General features: G+C 46.3%; 2 protein-coding genes across 6 annotated transcripts; one reads left to right on the top strand and one right to left on the bottom strand.

Moving 5' to 3' along the window:
- Positions 1 to 371: 371 nt before the first annotated feature.
- Positions 372 to 4,349, bottom strand: myl9b (myosin, light chain 9b, regulatory). Its single transcript, XM_076014352.1, has 4 exons — positions 4,191 to 4,349; positions 1,670 to 1,873; positions 1,159 to 1,320; positions 372 to 1,074 (listed from the first exon to the last, which is right to left on the bottom strand). The coding sequence occupies exons 2-4, from the start codon at positions 1,851 to 1,853 to the stop codon at positions 899 to 901; spliced, it is 522 nt and encodes a 173-aa protein (XP_075870467.1). The 5' UTR covers positions 1,854 to 1,873; positions 4,191 to 4,349; the 3' UTR covers positions 372 to 898.
- A 1,382-nt stretch (positions 4,350 to 5,731) lies between these two features.
- Positions 5,732 to 15,305, top strand: LOC142880426 (phosphatidate phosphatase LPIN2). 5 transcript variants are annotated; one of them, XM_076014348.1, is made up of 20 exons: positions 5,732 to 5,841; positions 8,501 to 8,701; positions 8,783 to 8,878; positions 8,960 to 9,225; positions 9,407 to 9,508; positions 9,634 to 9,745; positions 10,325 to 11,003; positions 11,092 to 11,185; positions 11,293 to 11,480; positions 11,873 to 11,966; positions 12,060 to 12,129; positions 12,274 to 12,366; positions 12,558 to 12,613; positions 12,829 to 12,979; positions 13,067 to 13,215; positions 13,303 to 13,389; positions 13,632 to 13,784; positions 13,973 to 14,087; positions 14,297 to 14,400; positions 14,495 to 15,305. In XM_076014348.1, the coding sequence occupies exons 2-20, from the start codon at positions 8,510 to 8,512 to the stop codon at positions 14,643 to 14,645; spliced, it is 2,952 nt and encodes a 983-aa protein (XP_075870463.1). In that variant the 5' UTR covers positions 5,732 to 5,841; positions 8,501 to 8,509; the 3' UTR covers positions 14,646 to 15,305. The 5 variants fall into 5 exon arrangements, with proteins under 5 accessions (XP_075870463.1, XP_075870462.1, XP_075870461.1 ...); XM_076014347.1 differs by lacking the exon at positions 5,732 to 5,841 and adding an exon at positions 6,950 to 7,925; XM_076014346.1 differs by lacking the exon at positions 5,732 to 5,841 and adding an exon at positions 7,955 to 8,270 and having other exon boundaries at positions 12,561 to 12,613.
- Positions 15,306 to 15,308: the final 3 nt, after the last annotated feature.

Genomic DNA, 15,308 nt, shown 5'->3' on the forward strand with positions numbered 1-15,308 from the left:
TGCCGACACAAAAGCAAAGAGTTGAAAAATGCGGGAAGTGAGGGAAAGCTAACTTGGCCAGTCATGTGAAGATAATGGATGATACAGACCTCTTAAACGAAGGCTGTCATTTTCTCCAAAGTTATGCTGAAACCCTGCACTGCAATCTATTGTTTAAAACATAATTGTAGTTTTCTTGATTGTTGAAACCATCTGTGGTCAGTCATAAAAGGCTATCGACAGCACTAATGCTGAATTAAGAGTGAAAATATGGGAGTAAAACGGTCCACAACAGGAGCAGAGAACAAAAGCGTTTAGCAATATCTGTTTTGTTTTGTTTTTGTTTTTTTAACTGTGAAATGGATCTCGGGTCTGAAATAAAGAAAATATCCTTAAAAGATTAACTTTATTATCCTGAACAATTCCCAGATTTAATTTCTCCATCTGCGAAACCTACCAAATCCATCAACATTTACACACGAGCAGTTGCTAAGAGTTTAATCTTTGAGCCACGAATTACAGTTTCATTGCTAGAAAGGACTCTCTGCTTTTTAAAAAAATCGAAAAAAAATATGCTTTCATCATACAAACGTTACAAAAAGCAGGATTTCTTACGGTAGTTGTACAATAATGATGTGGAAATACAAAAGTAACCACTGCCATCACCCAAACACGACCTTTGATGCATCAAATCCAATTACACTGCCTCTGGGATGTAGAAGGACCAGAAAGCTGCAACTGAAGTGGCTATTGCACAACACGAACACGCCTCTCTTCACCGTAACCCTCGACGATCATACCAATTGGAAAATAATGAACGGGAAAAAAATGGACAATATTTGATTCCTCTCAAAGCCGAGAGAAACAAGCGACTAAACCACACGCGGTGCAGTGCATGTCGGGCCAGATGTTTCTCCCTCTACTCATCGTCTTTGTCTTTGGCGCCGTGTTTGAGGATGCGGGTGAACTCTGCGTAGTTAAAGTTGCCTTTCTTGTCGATGGGCGCCTCGCGGAACAGCTCGTCCACCTCTTCGTCTGTGAAGCGGTCGCCCATGGTGGTCAGCAGCTCCCTCAGATGGTCCTCGTGGATCACACCTAGTTGGGGAGGGACGGGGCGCAGGTGAGAGAAGGCCAGGGGTTAACCGGGACCCGAGCAACAGGCCGGTTCTGCAGACTCACCAGATCCCTCCTCGTCGAAACAGGCGAAGGCGTTGCGGATGACGTCCTCTGGGTCGGTGCCGTTGAGCCTCTCCCCAAACATGGTGAGGAACATGGTGAAGTTGATGGGACCCGGAGCCTCAGACATCATCCCCTCCAGGTACTCATCAGAAGGGTTCTTACCTGTGAACACACAACGGCTTCATATGTTTTGGTCGTTGGTCTTTATGCTCAACCAGGAATAGAACTCCTGACGCTTAGACAGTAACTTGGATCATATAATGTGTCACCTAGTAGGACATGGTCCCTTCCAAGTATTGCATGGAGAAGATTTTACCCCGTCTAAGGATTGTGAAGCACTTTGGGGTACCGTGAAGGTGCTGGAAAGCATTATTAGCAGTGCATTTATCATTTACCATATATCAAACAACTCCAGTACACTTCCCCTTTGCAATATCACATGCAAACTTAAAATAACTGAGAGTGAGAATTTTTGCACACTCCATAGCCAAGTTCTCAGGGCTGTTCGTACCCATGGAGGCGAGCATGTCGTGCAGATCCTCCTTGTCGATGAAGCCGTCCCTGTTCTGGTCGATCATGTTGAACGCCTCCTTGAACTCCTGGATCTGGGACTGGTCAAACATGGCGAAGACATTGGAGGTGGCCCTCTGGGGCCGCTTCTTGGTGGTCTTCCCCTTGGCGCGTTTGCTCGACATGCTGGCGTCCGGATGTGGCCCTGTTGCGCGGTGACAAGTCACAATTTGGAGATCAGATGACAGCGAGGTTGTGTTCGAGCTTTATCTTGGGGAAGTTTCCTGTTATAACGTGGCACTACCGAGGAAAGATGTGCCAGTAGAAGATCATTTTCCCTCTGCTCACTGGAGTTCTCGTGTCCTGAAATGCCAGGTTACCTCAATGACGGAAGAAACCAATTCATCCCGGACCAAACGTCTGATTCTTATACAATTAGAACTGCCATTTAAGTTCTGCTGTGCTGTAATTTGTCATGTCATGTCGCGCCTCCGTTACTGTGATTTGCCCCAGCAGGGAGCAGCAGGTGGATGATGATTCACATGCGAGCGTGACATCACGCCCAGACAGACGCTGATCTGATCTCATTTACTCCTATCAAGTTTGTCCGCAGTGTTTGACCTCAGACGAAAATAAGACTCATTGGTGAATCATCGCCTCTGTTGTGTGTGCGTGTGTGTCTGGCTTTACAGGAAAGGGATGACAAGGGGCCATTGAAGTTTGACGCTTGTCCAGACAAGCCATTCTTCTCCAACTTTTATTGAACTGTAATTGCACATTCTATTTTCTTTCTTCTTCTGCTCTCGGTCATTAGAGGAGTCAAAAATACTTCATGAGGGAACATTGTACAATTTATATTGTTTTAACCCTTTATGACTATAATGAACAATCACTTAAAATGACTCCAACCGCTGTTTTGATTCAGTTTATTTCTTCTTCCAAAGTCGGGGGGAAAAAAAAACAACTCTTCAAAAAAATTAAGTGCTATGTAAAAGGAACAACAACAAAAATGCTTCTTTTTGACTGCTTGCTCTCAACTTTTCATCTCGTACTCATTAACGAACAAATTCAAATGTCCAAAGAGCAGCCAAAACACACTGTTCAGATGTTTTCTTTGTGTGTTACAGGAAGGGTGTTACCTCAGTGCCAATTGTGTGGTTCACTTTCATTAAAACCACAAACACACGCACACACACACACACACACACACGCAAGCACGCACACACTTTTCCCTTTTTTGCCTCACACACACCTGTTATATCTATATTTATCTTGGTGTTAGACCGCTTAAGTAAGATGTTATAGATATCGAAAAAGATGTGTGTGTGTGTGTGTGTGTGTGTGTGTGTGTGTGTGTGTGTGTGTATTCTGGCCCACAGCCCTTTCCTTTCAAAGCCCATGAGTGAGCAGGAAGCAGACAGAAGGAGTGAGGTGTGGATTAATCCGATTAGTGCTCCCCTCACTCACACTTGGAGTGTGAGACCTGATGTAAAAGATCAATGTGTGTAACTGTAACTCAGTTATCTCTGTCGTCAGATCATGCTGGGCTCCAGTGGTTGGAGCGCTGCACCGTTTCCACAGACTTTCTGATGGAGCTTTAACTCTCCCTTTGTTTCGTCCAATCAATGATCGGGATTCTTGAGATAAAACCGCCCTGCGATCATTTCACAACTCACTAACATTTCATTGTATTCTTGGGGGCATTAAAAACATGCACCGCATTGTACACCAAAACAGAATGAGTCAACAAACACTTTTAACGTTCAGGGCAGCTATTCGTGACAAAAGCACCAGAGGTATTTGGCTGATGTGCATCAGCGCTGTGTGTACTGCACTGATTGTGTTTGCTCTCTGTCCACCACAGTTCCACTGTTTGCCACTGCAATCCACTCAGGGCGATGACAAAGATCCTCTGTTCCTTCATCCAGTGAGAACTTGCACGCACGCACACACATACGCACACGCTCACACACTTTGATATCAACAGTCCAGCTGTCATCACCCGCGACCCCGGTGCTGGGTGTCGTAGGTCACCGCCACTCAGGTCCAGACGAACAGCCAGGAATTCCAAAAACAAACATGGAGTGAGGGTTAAGCTCGGCGAGTATGTGTGTGTGTGTGTGTGTGTGTGTGTTCCTGTCTGTCTGTCTGTCCACCTGTTTGTCTGTCTGTTTCTATATCTGAATGTCTGCATGAGTGTGAGGGACTGAAATGGGTCAGCGGCACTCTGTGAAATGTGCCGTGGCGACTGGATGGTCGTCGACACATACGCCCGCATCACTTGTTCCACTAGCTACACAAAAAGATGGGTGTCCTACATCATATCTATCTATCTACGTATCCCAACGCTGATGTTTTCAGTTTAGTCAGACGTGCTCCTCAGATGCAGACCCCAGCGCTGACGTTCCAACTCTGCGCCACGAAAGCCACAAGAATGTGCAGGCCAGTCCCTCCAGCACGCATCTTTTACACAGCACGTCATATTTAGGAAGTCGGGTGGTAGGATCAACCTTATTTCTTACCTTGGCTTCAGGCAGAAATATTTGGAAGTCCAGCAAACTCCTTTTGTGTGGGTCCAACACAGCAGTGCAGAAGGGAAGCAGGCAGTCCTACTGGAAAGTTTGTTTAAAGAATCAGACTCCCGGCGAGTCCCTCCCCCTTCTGCCCCGGCCAATAGGGAATCCGCCCTCTCCCCTACAAAGACATCCCAGCCCAGACCATTTCTCCATACAAGGCAAAAGAATGCACAAGGCTGCAGCCTGCTACTGCCACAGACGCTGCTCAGGATGTTTGGGAGAGAGGCAGAAATGACAGGAACTACGATAAGGCTGCCTTATTTAGAGAAAATTGCCTAAACATCAAGAGGTGGGTCTGCGCAGTGTAGTGCGGGGAGAGAGCGAGAGAGTTGTGATCAGATGCAGAGCTCGTTGGAAAGCCAGTGTGTTTCTGTTGTTAGGTTATGGATTTCCTTAAATAGGCAGCATGCCGGCCATCACCGGGAACCAGAGCTACAGGGAACACCTTGTATCATAACACAAGGGTGACATCTGCGTTGTGGATGCTCATCGACTGATCCAAAAGGCCCATGGGTGCATTAGACTCCGCAAACTTCTTGCATAAAGATGGAATTTTTCTTCTTTTTTTTTTCTAATTGTCAAATATTAGACTGCCTGCTGGGCATGTAAAAAGACCAGAAAGATGCAGCCGAGGGATCAATTGCACCACAAAAACACATCTAATAATTTTTCCAATCGTCTAATTAAAAAGTCTAGTAGTTAGTTGCTTTTTTGCATTAATTTGAACATTGTCATATCTTTTTAAAACCCTCACAGGGAACACACATCTAAAAAATGTTAACATATTGACATGAACATTACTGACATTTTTGGGGCATACCGCAGCCATTGGCTGTCTGGAGCTCTGCAGCAAAACATTTTTCAATTTGCCATTATGTGGAGAATTAGGCACAAAATGTCCTGCTGGCAGTGATACAATTACTACAATATATTTCAGTAGTTTGAGCACTTTCAGCGTGTCAAATGTTAATTTACAATAAACGCTTGAGCCAACAGTGTGTGGGTTTTGTATTTCCATTCATTAGGTCCATATCAGAACATATATATTTATTATAAAAAAAAATATAGATATATATGAAATTTAATAAATCTAATGTAGATGTATATTTAAAATGACCAAAATAGTATGCTTCGTGTTTCAGATCAAGTCACAGACATCGAAGCCAAATTAAAGAGGCGGGATTTTAACTTCTTCTTACTCTCATGTGAGAGCAAGTTGTTGAGCTAATATGCAGGTGCAGTAATGCCCTCTGTTGGTTCAATCTCGGTAAGATACTGAGCACTAAAAAGCTTGAATGAATTGCCTCCAACAAGAGCGGAGAAACTCGACGCATCAACCAGGCAAATTCATCTTTTTGTCTCAGTAGTCGATATATTCTAATTATCACGGGTCAGCTTACTGAACTTAACAGGGACGAGCGAGCTCGTGGCCCTGTCACGTTGTTTACAAATAATGCTGGAGGCGGGTCAAATGTTCACTTGCAGCTTGATGATTGGCCGCTTGCAATGACTGCGTTGACCTCCGCGCATGCGCGCCACACTAGGAAATGTAAGGGATGGCTATTGTTTTTTTGGAATGTAAAAAGATCTCCCAAAGGTAAGTTCCAGCCCCATGCCTCAAAATGTTGATTCCCTTACATTTTCTGCGCAAACGCATAAATTGTTTTTTAACAACTCTTTACTTCTTCTTCTTCTTTTTTCCCCCCAAACCGACACACACTCAGTAGATGCGTCGCAATGATGTTTTGAGTCGGAATGGGCTACCAGACCCCAGATTTTCTATGAACTTCTGGACGAAGAGCTGTATGTTTGATCGCGGGCTTGATGCGACGTCATTTATTGATTTGCTTTTGCTCAAGACATTGTTAAAATGTACTTTTAGAGCCTTCGAAAGAGTTTGCTTTTCTTTGCAAACCGCGCTGTTCTCGGCCGTCAGGAGGGTTGGGCTGTTTTAATGGGCTGCGTTCGCGAAACATTTGCGGAAGTTACGGGGACTCCGATCTTCATTCTGTTTACTGGCACGGAGCCGATAAGAAAGGATAAGGCCGAATGGAAATGACTTTCAATAAAAGCTTATTCCGCAGGAAATTGTCGGCCCTGCGCTAATACGCCGTGGAGAACCGCCTATGACGTCACGCGTTGGCTAAATTAATTACAGCGGCATATGACGTAATCAAGACGTAACAGAGGTTTTCATGTTGGAAGACGATGCAGTCGCCGTTAAAAACAAAACAAAACAAAACAAAACGATGCATCTCGTTTGCGTCAGTAGGTGTACTGTTTTAGGGGAAATTGTGCATCGCTTTTGATAAACTGAATCTGTCAAAAAAAATAAATGACTATCGACCATACGCGGAGAACCATGTCAAGAGGTACTCGTAACCGTGTGTTATTGTTTCAAATGTAATCGTTATATGTTGTGCGCCATACCATTTGTAGATACAAAAAAAAAACCCTGACTTGGTCTTTAAGTTACATTCACTAAAAAACTAGTGGCAGTCCTGGTGATGACGTCATCAGTGTGACGGTTAAATAAAGGCTTAGTTACAGGCCGCTGTTCTACAGATGAATGCAATAAATACATTTTTGCTGCTTTTGTAAATGCTAACTTGACAAGATTAAAAACAAACAAACAAACAAACAAACTGCTCAGGTTTTTAAAAAGGAACACCCATTGTCTCATATCTTTATGTTCACACATGGTCACATGACCAATCCAAACAGTGGCGCCTTTCAGGTCTTGAGTATTATCTAGATTAACTCCCCCGGGTTCTCTCTGCGCTTGGCAGCGTTCTACTCACCAGTCTGCGGTGTCCTCCACCTCGCCCTGCGACTCCGCGACCTCCTAAATCCATCAACATTTGCACTTTATTAGCTTGACGCCCTCCAAAGTGGACCCCGGGATTTGGTAGGATTTTCCAGCGTCGGTGGAGCATGACTGCTCCATCTCTGAAAGCCCAGAGGGCTGTGGTGAAGCCCAGAATCTAGTCGCTCGCGCTCGCTGTGTGTGTGTGTGTGTGTGTGTGTGTGTGTGTGTGTGTGTGTGTGTGTGTGTGTGTGTGTGTGTGTGTGTGTGTGTTGTCATGTTGAATAGCCTGTCCCTGCCTTTCAGAAACTGCTGGTCTGGCTGTCATGTGCAGGACAAGTGGGGAAGTATGGATTCGGTGTGACTGGGTTTGTGTGTGTGTGTGTGTGTGTGTGTGTGTGTATGTGTGTGTGTGTGTGTGTGTGTGTGTGTGTGTGTGTGTGTGTGTACGTGCGTGTGTGCATGTGCGTGGTGTTTTGAAATGGTGTTAGATAGAGGAAGCATTAGTGTGTGACTGAATGTGCTGGGACTCTCTCATAGTTTGCCAGACCTCAGACCGGCGGACGGTCGTCCCTGCTGAGCGCCGCCCATCATGTGGGGAAGTCCTATGTAGCTCAGCAGTCTTAATGGGCTGCGCATCCCTGGCTTGTCGGCGCAGAGTTTTAGCGTTACGCATGTAGGCAAACAGATGGATGTGTGGGGATGAAGCGGCCCCAGAGCAGGGTGAGGCAGCAGGCCATAGCGTTGGTGACGGGTTCCTCTGGCGGCAGTGGAGGTAAAGGTTCTCGATCCTGAGCTCGAGCGATGCCTCTGTTGTGGAGAGGTAAAGGAAGCGAGGCTCGGTTGGGAGGGGACACCTGCGTCTTTCGATGTGGGTAAGGCGTGATTGACGATGTGGATCATTGACGGACAGTTTTGTCATTCAGACCTGAGTTCAGCAATTGTTTCAGATCAGCGACATCCTGACACATCCTTCAATTTCACAGAGAAAAAGTTATTTCTGCAAACGTCTGTAATGTCAGACTCCCTGAAGGGTTAAGTTCATGTTAAGATTTAGAAAAAAAAAAAAAAAAGCTTGTGACCTTTTGCCTAATGTAAATGGCCAAGTTGTTTGTACAAAGGTCAGAGAGGATTTGTCAAAACACAGTGTTGCATTCCTCAAGGCTGCACTGCGAAGACGAAGCCAAACTCACAGAGAAGTTCCCGACAGGAGGACTGAGGTTGTTTTTGACTAAATGTATTTGTTTCACAGCAGCGTCAATCTTTTTTTCTTGTGCTTAGTAGAGGGCTTTATTCTTTAACAACATCCGCATGGATACTGTGGCTGTGAAGTGGTTTAATACTGCTGACAGGAGTGGAAATTACCGCAGACTTTGAGATTTTGAAAATCAGCGAGCGCAGACACTTTCCTTCTCCGCATTCCTCTCACTTCTCCTTTTGTCGTCCTCAGTCCCAAACCATGAATATCGTGGGCCAGCTGGCGGAGACGGTGTTTGTGACGGTGAAGGAGCTGTACCGCGGACTCAACCCGGCCACTCTCACAGGGGGCATCGACGTGATCGTGGTGCAGCAGCCCGATGGATCCTTCCAGTGCTCTCCCTTCCACGTGCGCTTCGGCAAGCTGGGCGTGCTGCGCTCCAAGGAGAAAATTGTTTGTGCTCCTTTCCCCCTCCCACGTGTCTATGAGTTCTCCACCTTATCCGTTCTCTAATCCACCTGTTTGTGCTCTCAGGTGGACATTGAGGTCAACGGGGAGCCGGTTGACCTGCACATGAAGCTGGGCGACAACGGAGAGGCTTTTTTTGTGGAGGAGAATGAAAACATGGAGGTAAGATCGACACTGTGGATGTTATTCTAAGTTCTTTTTGGCACAGCGTTCATTTTAAACCTTCGTCTTTGCTCGCCTCAGTCCCTGGTCCCGGCCCACCTGTGCACCTCCCCGATCCCTCTGGAGCCGCCCGAGGAAGGTGAGGAGACCGCAGAGGGATCTTCCGTCGCCGGGTCTGGCACGCGCAGGAAGAAGCGCCGCCGCAAGCGAGTGCGCTCCGACACCCACCCCAGGGAGGAGGGCAACTCCTCCTCGGACGAGATGGAGAAGGAGTGGGAGAGGGACAGCGACCAGGTGGGACAGGAGAGTCCCGCCAGAGAGCAGGGGGTCTCGGCCTTGCACGCCAGGTCAGTGGCCGAACCAGCAGCTGCTTCTTCGAGTCAGTTTTAATGGCATTTTAAATGAATTGCTGTTTGTTAGCAATAAAATGGATGAAACATACTGCCATAGAGTGGAGCAGCCATGTGTTAATCTTTTCACACTGCTAACTGGAGTCGAGTTAAAAATGTCCTCTTGTGTGTCTCTTAGTAAATCAGTGTACTACTCACTGTCTGAGGAGCCAAACGAGGAGCTGGAGGCGACGCGGAACAGAGACGCACACGCCCACTCAGACGGAGAGCAGTCAGAAAAGTAAAACCGGATTGTTTTAATCACCGATCTAATCACTGATTTGTTTACGCATCGTGGAGCCGTTTTTTCTACTCTGTGTCACTCAAGTGCTCCGTGCTCTCCTCGTGATCCCCCTCCCGTGTCAGCAGCGTGTTCCACAGCCGGCCGTCCTCCCCGAAGAGCGACTCTGAGCTGGTGTCCAAAACTCATGACTCCCCCGGCATCCAGATGGAGTGGAACTGGGGAGGTTTTCCCATGGTACGGCAAGCCCACACACGCTTAGGAGGTTTTACAGCAATTCAACAACTGAAGTTGTTGACTAACAACTAAAGAGACTCAGCAGCATCAAAGAGGAAAAACCAGTATGAAGAGCTAAAAAAAAAAAGCACAGCTGAGTAGAATAGAAGACTTTAGATTTTAGAATTTAAGGCAAATTCTGAACAATAAGTGGGGACAGGATACAGACTACACAGAGTTGAAAACAGTCTAACTGAAAGCTTTCCTGAAAAGCTTGCAACTAGCAGAAATCAACCTTAGCCAACCTGCAAATGTTATTAAATGATGACAGACATTACTGATGGTGGCTGTCTCACAACATTATGTGGTCACAGCCGTGGTTGATGCAAAAACATGTCACCTGGTCAGCATCACTGGAGTTTTGTGGCGCAGCTTCTCTGTCGTCTCCAGCTTGCTGTCAGTTGACAGTGTCAAGCGTCCAATCATCCACATTTTGGAGCCTGCGCTGCTTTTTTACTGCACTTACTAACTCAAAATATGGGTAATAAGTATAAAGTTTGGAGTGCCTCCTGTTCCTAATCGGCCCGCTTGTCCCTCCAGTTGTACCAGTCGGAGAGGACCACGCTGGAGATGCAACACTCCTCCCGCTTCCGCACCATCGAGAGGCAGGACTCCTTCGACCTGAGCTGTGAGCCCGTGATCCGCTGCGGGAGGGCGGGCAGCGTGAGGGTGGTGAGGCCGCAACCCAGAACTCAGTCCCTGGACCTCAGCAACCACGTCCTGGAGACAGATCTTTCATCATCCATGGAGAGAAACTCCCACTTGGCCTTCTCCACCCCCAGCGACCTCTTCAGGTCATGCGCCTCTACGGCGCAGACGAGCGTGGACTCGCCGTTGGAGCCAAAGATTGAGGATGAGGGGACCTCCAAGCTGACAAATGGCTCTCGATCGCCGGCTTTCAAAGAAGGCAGAGCTGCCGTGGAGAATATCGGCCCCCTGGCAGATGCGGTTGGCGCCGGGATGGAGAACAGTGACGCGAGTGCGGCCGAGTCAAAGAGCGGCTGCGCCGTCTCGGGGAAGCAAGAGGCGCCACCGGAGCCGAGCGATCAGGGTTCAAGCAGCAGCGCCGCAGTCAGCGAGGGCGACAGCGGGATAGATCCCAGCGTCGAGGGGGCGGAGGAGGACGGCGGCGGTCCCGCAGGGGCCGAAGAGTCCGCAGCTGCTGAAAGGAGAGCCGCTGACGCCTCGGCCCGAGCGGAGCCGCAGGGAAAGAGGAAAGGTGAAGTATTTTTGAATGGTGTGTTTCTCTGTGTTGTTGCACTTTTTGTCTTCTGAAAGTCTTTGTTTGTGTGTTGGTTTGTTGCCAGGTAAACGCAATCACCATCTTGGACCAACAGGCATTTACTTGGATGATCTGACCAAGTTGGACCCTGAGGTGGCTGCGCTCTACTTCCCCAAGAGGTAAATGAATCAATGTGTCTGCCCCACAAGTATGGATTTAACTTATGCCTCATTTGCGTGCGTTTCTTTGCTGATGATCTGTACTTTTTTTTTTTTCGTGCCTGCAGTGAAATTGAAGGAGCGTCTCCCCAAGGTGCGGAGCAGAGCTCCGGCTCAGGAAGCCAGTCGCCTCAGTCGGTCGGCAGCGGCGCCATGGACAGCGGCACCGAGTACCTGTCTGACTCCGCCTCCTACAACATGGACGTCAGCATGTCCCTCTGCGGGCAGGAAGGCGACACCAGACAGATCACGAAAGGTCGGCACCTCTTCACCATAACTGATTAACGTCCGCCAGTCTCCCAGTAATTACATCATTTATAACTTTTACACTACGGTGTCTGTTCTGCTCAAAGAATAAGTATATAATATTTGAAGATTTTGAGAGGAAACAGCGACATCAAGGTGTTAAGTATAACACACAGACATAAGTGCTGTAGTACAGGTAGGAAAACCAAATGACTTTTATTGTACAGCGAGTATACTCTTTTATTTATGTATTTATGGGCAGTATATTAAGCGTTTACCAGTACAAAAATCATGAATCAGGCCAAATCAACACACTAGACCTTTGAACATTCACACAGTCTCTTCTCCCAGTGACTTTTCTTTGTTAACTTCCTCTCTGTTTGTTTCATTCTGTCCCCTCAGAAAAGTTTATGGAGCACATTGTGACCTACCAAGACTTCGTTAACAATCCAGGAATTATTGAAGATCCCAGCCTGGTCATCTGCATTAACTCCAAGTGAGATGTGAAAATCGTTGTTTGTCAAAGCATGTTCTTGTTTGAGGTTATTGTGAATACTGAATACTTCATGGTGACCTGTGTCTGTTACAGCTACTATAACTGGGCTGTGGCTGCTCCAATGGTCCTGTCCATGACAGCTTTCCAGAAAAATTTACCAAAGGTATTCTTATTTTACATTCCATACAACAGTGTTTTTTGCACTCATTACCAGTTACAAACTCTGGACATTAAAGACCCAGTAATCCATTGCACATGACGTTGGGGTTAATTAGAATCTCTCTCTTCCGCCGTATATATTTCACAGACCGCCGTCGATCAGCTGGTTAAAGACAAAATGCCCAAAAAGTCCGGACGCTGGTGGTTCTCCTGGCGTAGGAGAGACATCAACAACAGCCAGGTACACTCATAGATGCTTGTTTTAATTATAACCTGTCCAGTTCAAACAGGTGAGTCAGATGTTGATTTCCCTGCCTTTTTACCTTCCCTTCTGAACACACAGAAGGTCCTAAAAAAAAAAAGGGTGTATGCTTGCTGAGTGTGTTTGTTTGTCTGGGAGATACACAGTAATGTTATTTACTTGGTTTACAGCAGAAGAGTTCAAAGGACGAGCAAGAGGAGCCACTGGCAAATATTTCCACTGTAAAGTAAGTAAAATTGATCTGACAAATGTAATTTCAAGTTATTGCTGTAATCATGTAAGGAAATATGTTTGTCATGACATGAATGTGATGGCCATCTTAGCCATTCTATCTTTACATTAGTGACTCTTTACCGCCCCCCCAACAACCAAATCAGTCTCCTCTTTTTGACTGTTAAATGATGAAGCAGCACCACTGCACTCACACTGTTGTTATTCCAGGGCGACACAAGGCAACGTTGAGAACGGCGAGGCAGCAGGACACGGCTCAAAAGCCGCCATCACTTCAAATCTGTCCACAGAGACTCTCAACGCCACCCAGTGCATCACCCAGATGTACCGCAAGTCGCTTCGTCTGACCTCCGAACAGATTGTACGAGACTAAAACACGCAGTTGTCAGACCAACAGTGTCAAATGTTTTTTCGTCCTGAACACGAGCTCATTGTTTTCCCCATCTAGAGGAACTTAAACCTGCGGGACGGAGCCAACAAGGTGGTGTTCAGCGTGACAACACAATACCAGGGCACCTGCCGTTGCGAGGCCGCCATTTACCTGTGGAACTGGAACGACCGCATCATCATATCGGACATTGACGGAACGATCACCAAGTAAAAAACGAGCTGCACCCGGTGGCTTAGTAATCCAAATGTTGTGAATTAGTTTGTAAAATTGTCGACTCTGTCTGTGTCCTGCAGGTCAGACGCTCTTGGTCACATTCTACCTCAGTTTGGAAAAGACTGGACACACAAAGGCATCGCCAAACTCTACCACAAAATACACGAGTAGGTGAAAGTACTTGTTGATGTCATCAGCAGTCAGTAAGCAGCAGAGTTAAAGCAGCGTTTCTCCCCCAAAGAGACTGAGACTGTATTTAATTGACTGTCTACCCTGCCACAGTTGTCATCTTATTCACTCTGAATGCAACTTGAATTTCTATACCAGAGACCTTATGCATATCGTGCCCTATTTTCATACAAGTCATTATCGAGACTTGGTGCTAATGTCCTCATTTCTGCTCCTGTAGAAACGGTTACAAGTTCCTGTACTGTTCAGCACGAGCCATTGGCATGGCGGCCATCACTAAGGACTACCTTCAGTGGGTCAACGACAGAGGGACGGTCCTCCCTAAAGGGCCCGTGTTGTTGGCTCCCAGTAGCCTCTTCTCAGCTCTGCACCGGTAACATTTATTGACTCTGCTTGCGAAACGGTGTATACCCTTAACATAGGAGTAGCTACTTCAAGGAAGAGATATCTGTCAGCTCAGAAAGTTTCAATATCAGTACACACAAAAAATGTATACCGATAAAAAAAAAAAAAAAAAAAAATGAAACGATTTCTCTAATTAACCGTAAGCTTTCCGTGCAGTGAGGTCATCGAGAAGAAGCCGGAGGTTTTTAAAATCGCCTGTCTGAGTGACATCAGAGATCTGTTCAACCCGCAGAGACGGCCCTTCTACGCTGCCTTTGGCAACAGGACTAATGTGAGTTGATGCTGCTAAAAGACCACCTACTAAAAAACAAACAAGCCTGAGGGACAAGAGTCCATGCAACCGTATGTGTATTTGGTATTTGTTTGAGCCAGCGAGATATTGGTTGACAGAAAATAAATTCTGAATTTTTCTTTGTCAGGAATTGACACACTGTAGCTGTTTTGCACCACTGAACCTCTCATTGGTCCTTAATTTCGCAGGATGCATTTGCCTATAAGGAGGTCGGCGTGCCTGAGACCAGACTGTTTACTGTCAACCCAAAAGGAGAGCTCATCCAGGAGAGGACGAAAGGCAACAAGTCTTCGTACGTTTGCACAGAACACAGCTTGAAAAACAAAAACAATTCTCAGAAGAATTTTTTTTTTTTTGTGACTCGGTGGTGTGTTTGTGTTTTGTAGGTACTGCCACCTCAGTGAGCTGGTGGAACATTTCTTTCCAATGCTGTCGATCGAGGACAGCGCTTCCTCTGCTTTGGCGTGTCCCGAGTACAGCGGTTTCTCCTACTGGAAGGAGCCGCTCCCAAAACTGGACCTGGACACGCTGCTGTAGATCCCAGATCCCTGATCTTCCACTTCCTGTTTATTGGGACCGTATCACTGGTCTGCATTTTATCATGTGGTGCCTTGTAGCTCAGAATGACTGAGGTGCAAATAAAACTCACAGACTGTGTATTTGACATGCTTTTTGGGCATGGTTTGATCCTATTGGATGTAAGAAGCTGTAAGATGTTGTAACTCTGGATTACGCAGGCTGCATTTCAGGTGTGGCGTCTGCTGCGTCAGGTCCGCACTTGAAAATAGACTTCCAAAGTACGATAACATTATTTTTGAGCGTGTTTGTATATTCTGTTTTTCTTTTTTCAATCTAGCACACTTCCTGGTTTCACACTAAAACAGCACATGGTCCGAGAGATGGTTACAGACGTAGTGTGGATACGTGTAAACAGATCACTATTATATTTATTGTAATTAAAAATAATAATAATAATTGTACTCCTTTATTAATTATATGGAGATGCATTGGTATGGTTAATGCTGCTGTGCCTTGTTACACCAAATGTGCAGGGGTCACCAATAAAATATGCAACACTTAATAATTTGAAATGATTGCTTCATCTCTGTAGCGAATGAGTTTTTTTTTTTTGTCCCCCCCCACCTACGAGAGGTTGCAATATAAGCTGTTAATAAATAAAACGATGTTTACCCAGTTGGG

This window comes from Nelusetta ayraudi, unplaced genomic scaffold, assembly GCF_046127955.1.
Source record: "Nelusetta ayraudi isolate G7.1 ecotype Tasmania unplaced genomic scaffold, CSIRO-AGI_Nayr_v1 ptg000168l, whole genome shotgun sequence".
NCBI classification, from domain to species: domain Eukaryota; kingdom Metazoa; phylum Chordata; class Actinopteri; order Tetraodontiformes; family Monacanthidae; genus Nelusetta; species Nelusetta ayraudi.

Coding starts and splice junctions, on each gene's coding strand:
- myl9b (XM_076014352.1), bottom strand. CDS start 1,853: ATGTCGAGCAAACGCGCCAAGGGGAAGACCACCAAGAAGCGGCCCCAG. Junction 1,321..1,669: donor CGACATGCTCGCCTCCATGG/GTACGAACAGCC, acceptor GTGTGTTCACAG/GTAAGAACCCTTCTGATGAG. Junction 1,075..1,158: donor TTTCGACGAGGAGGGATCTG/GTGAGTCTGCAG, acceptor CTCCCCAACTAG/GTGTGATCCACGAGGACCAT.
- LOC142880426 (XM_076014344.1), top strand. CDS start 8,094: ATGTTAAGATTTAGAAAAAAAAAAAAAAAAGCTTGTGACCTTTTGCCT. Junction 11,004..11,091: donor GCCGCAGGGAAAGAGGAAAG/GTGAAGTATTTT, acceptor GTTTGTTGCCAG/GTAAACGCAATCACCATCTT. Junction 14,401..14,494: donor ACGAAAGGCAACAAGTCTTC/GTACGTTTGCAC, acceptor TGTGTTTTGTAG/GTACTGCCACCTCAGTGAGC.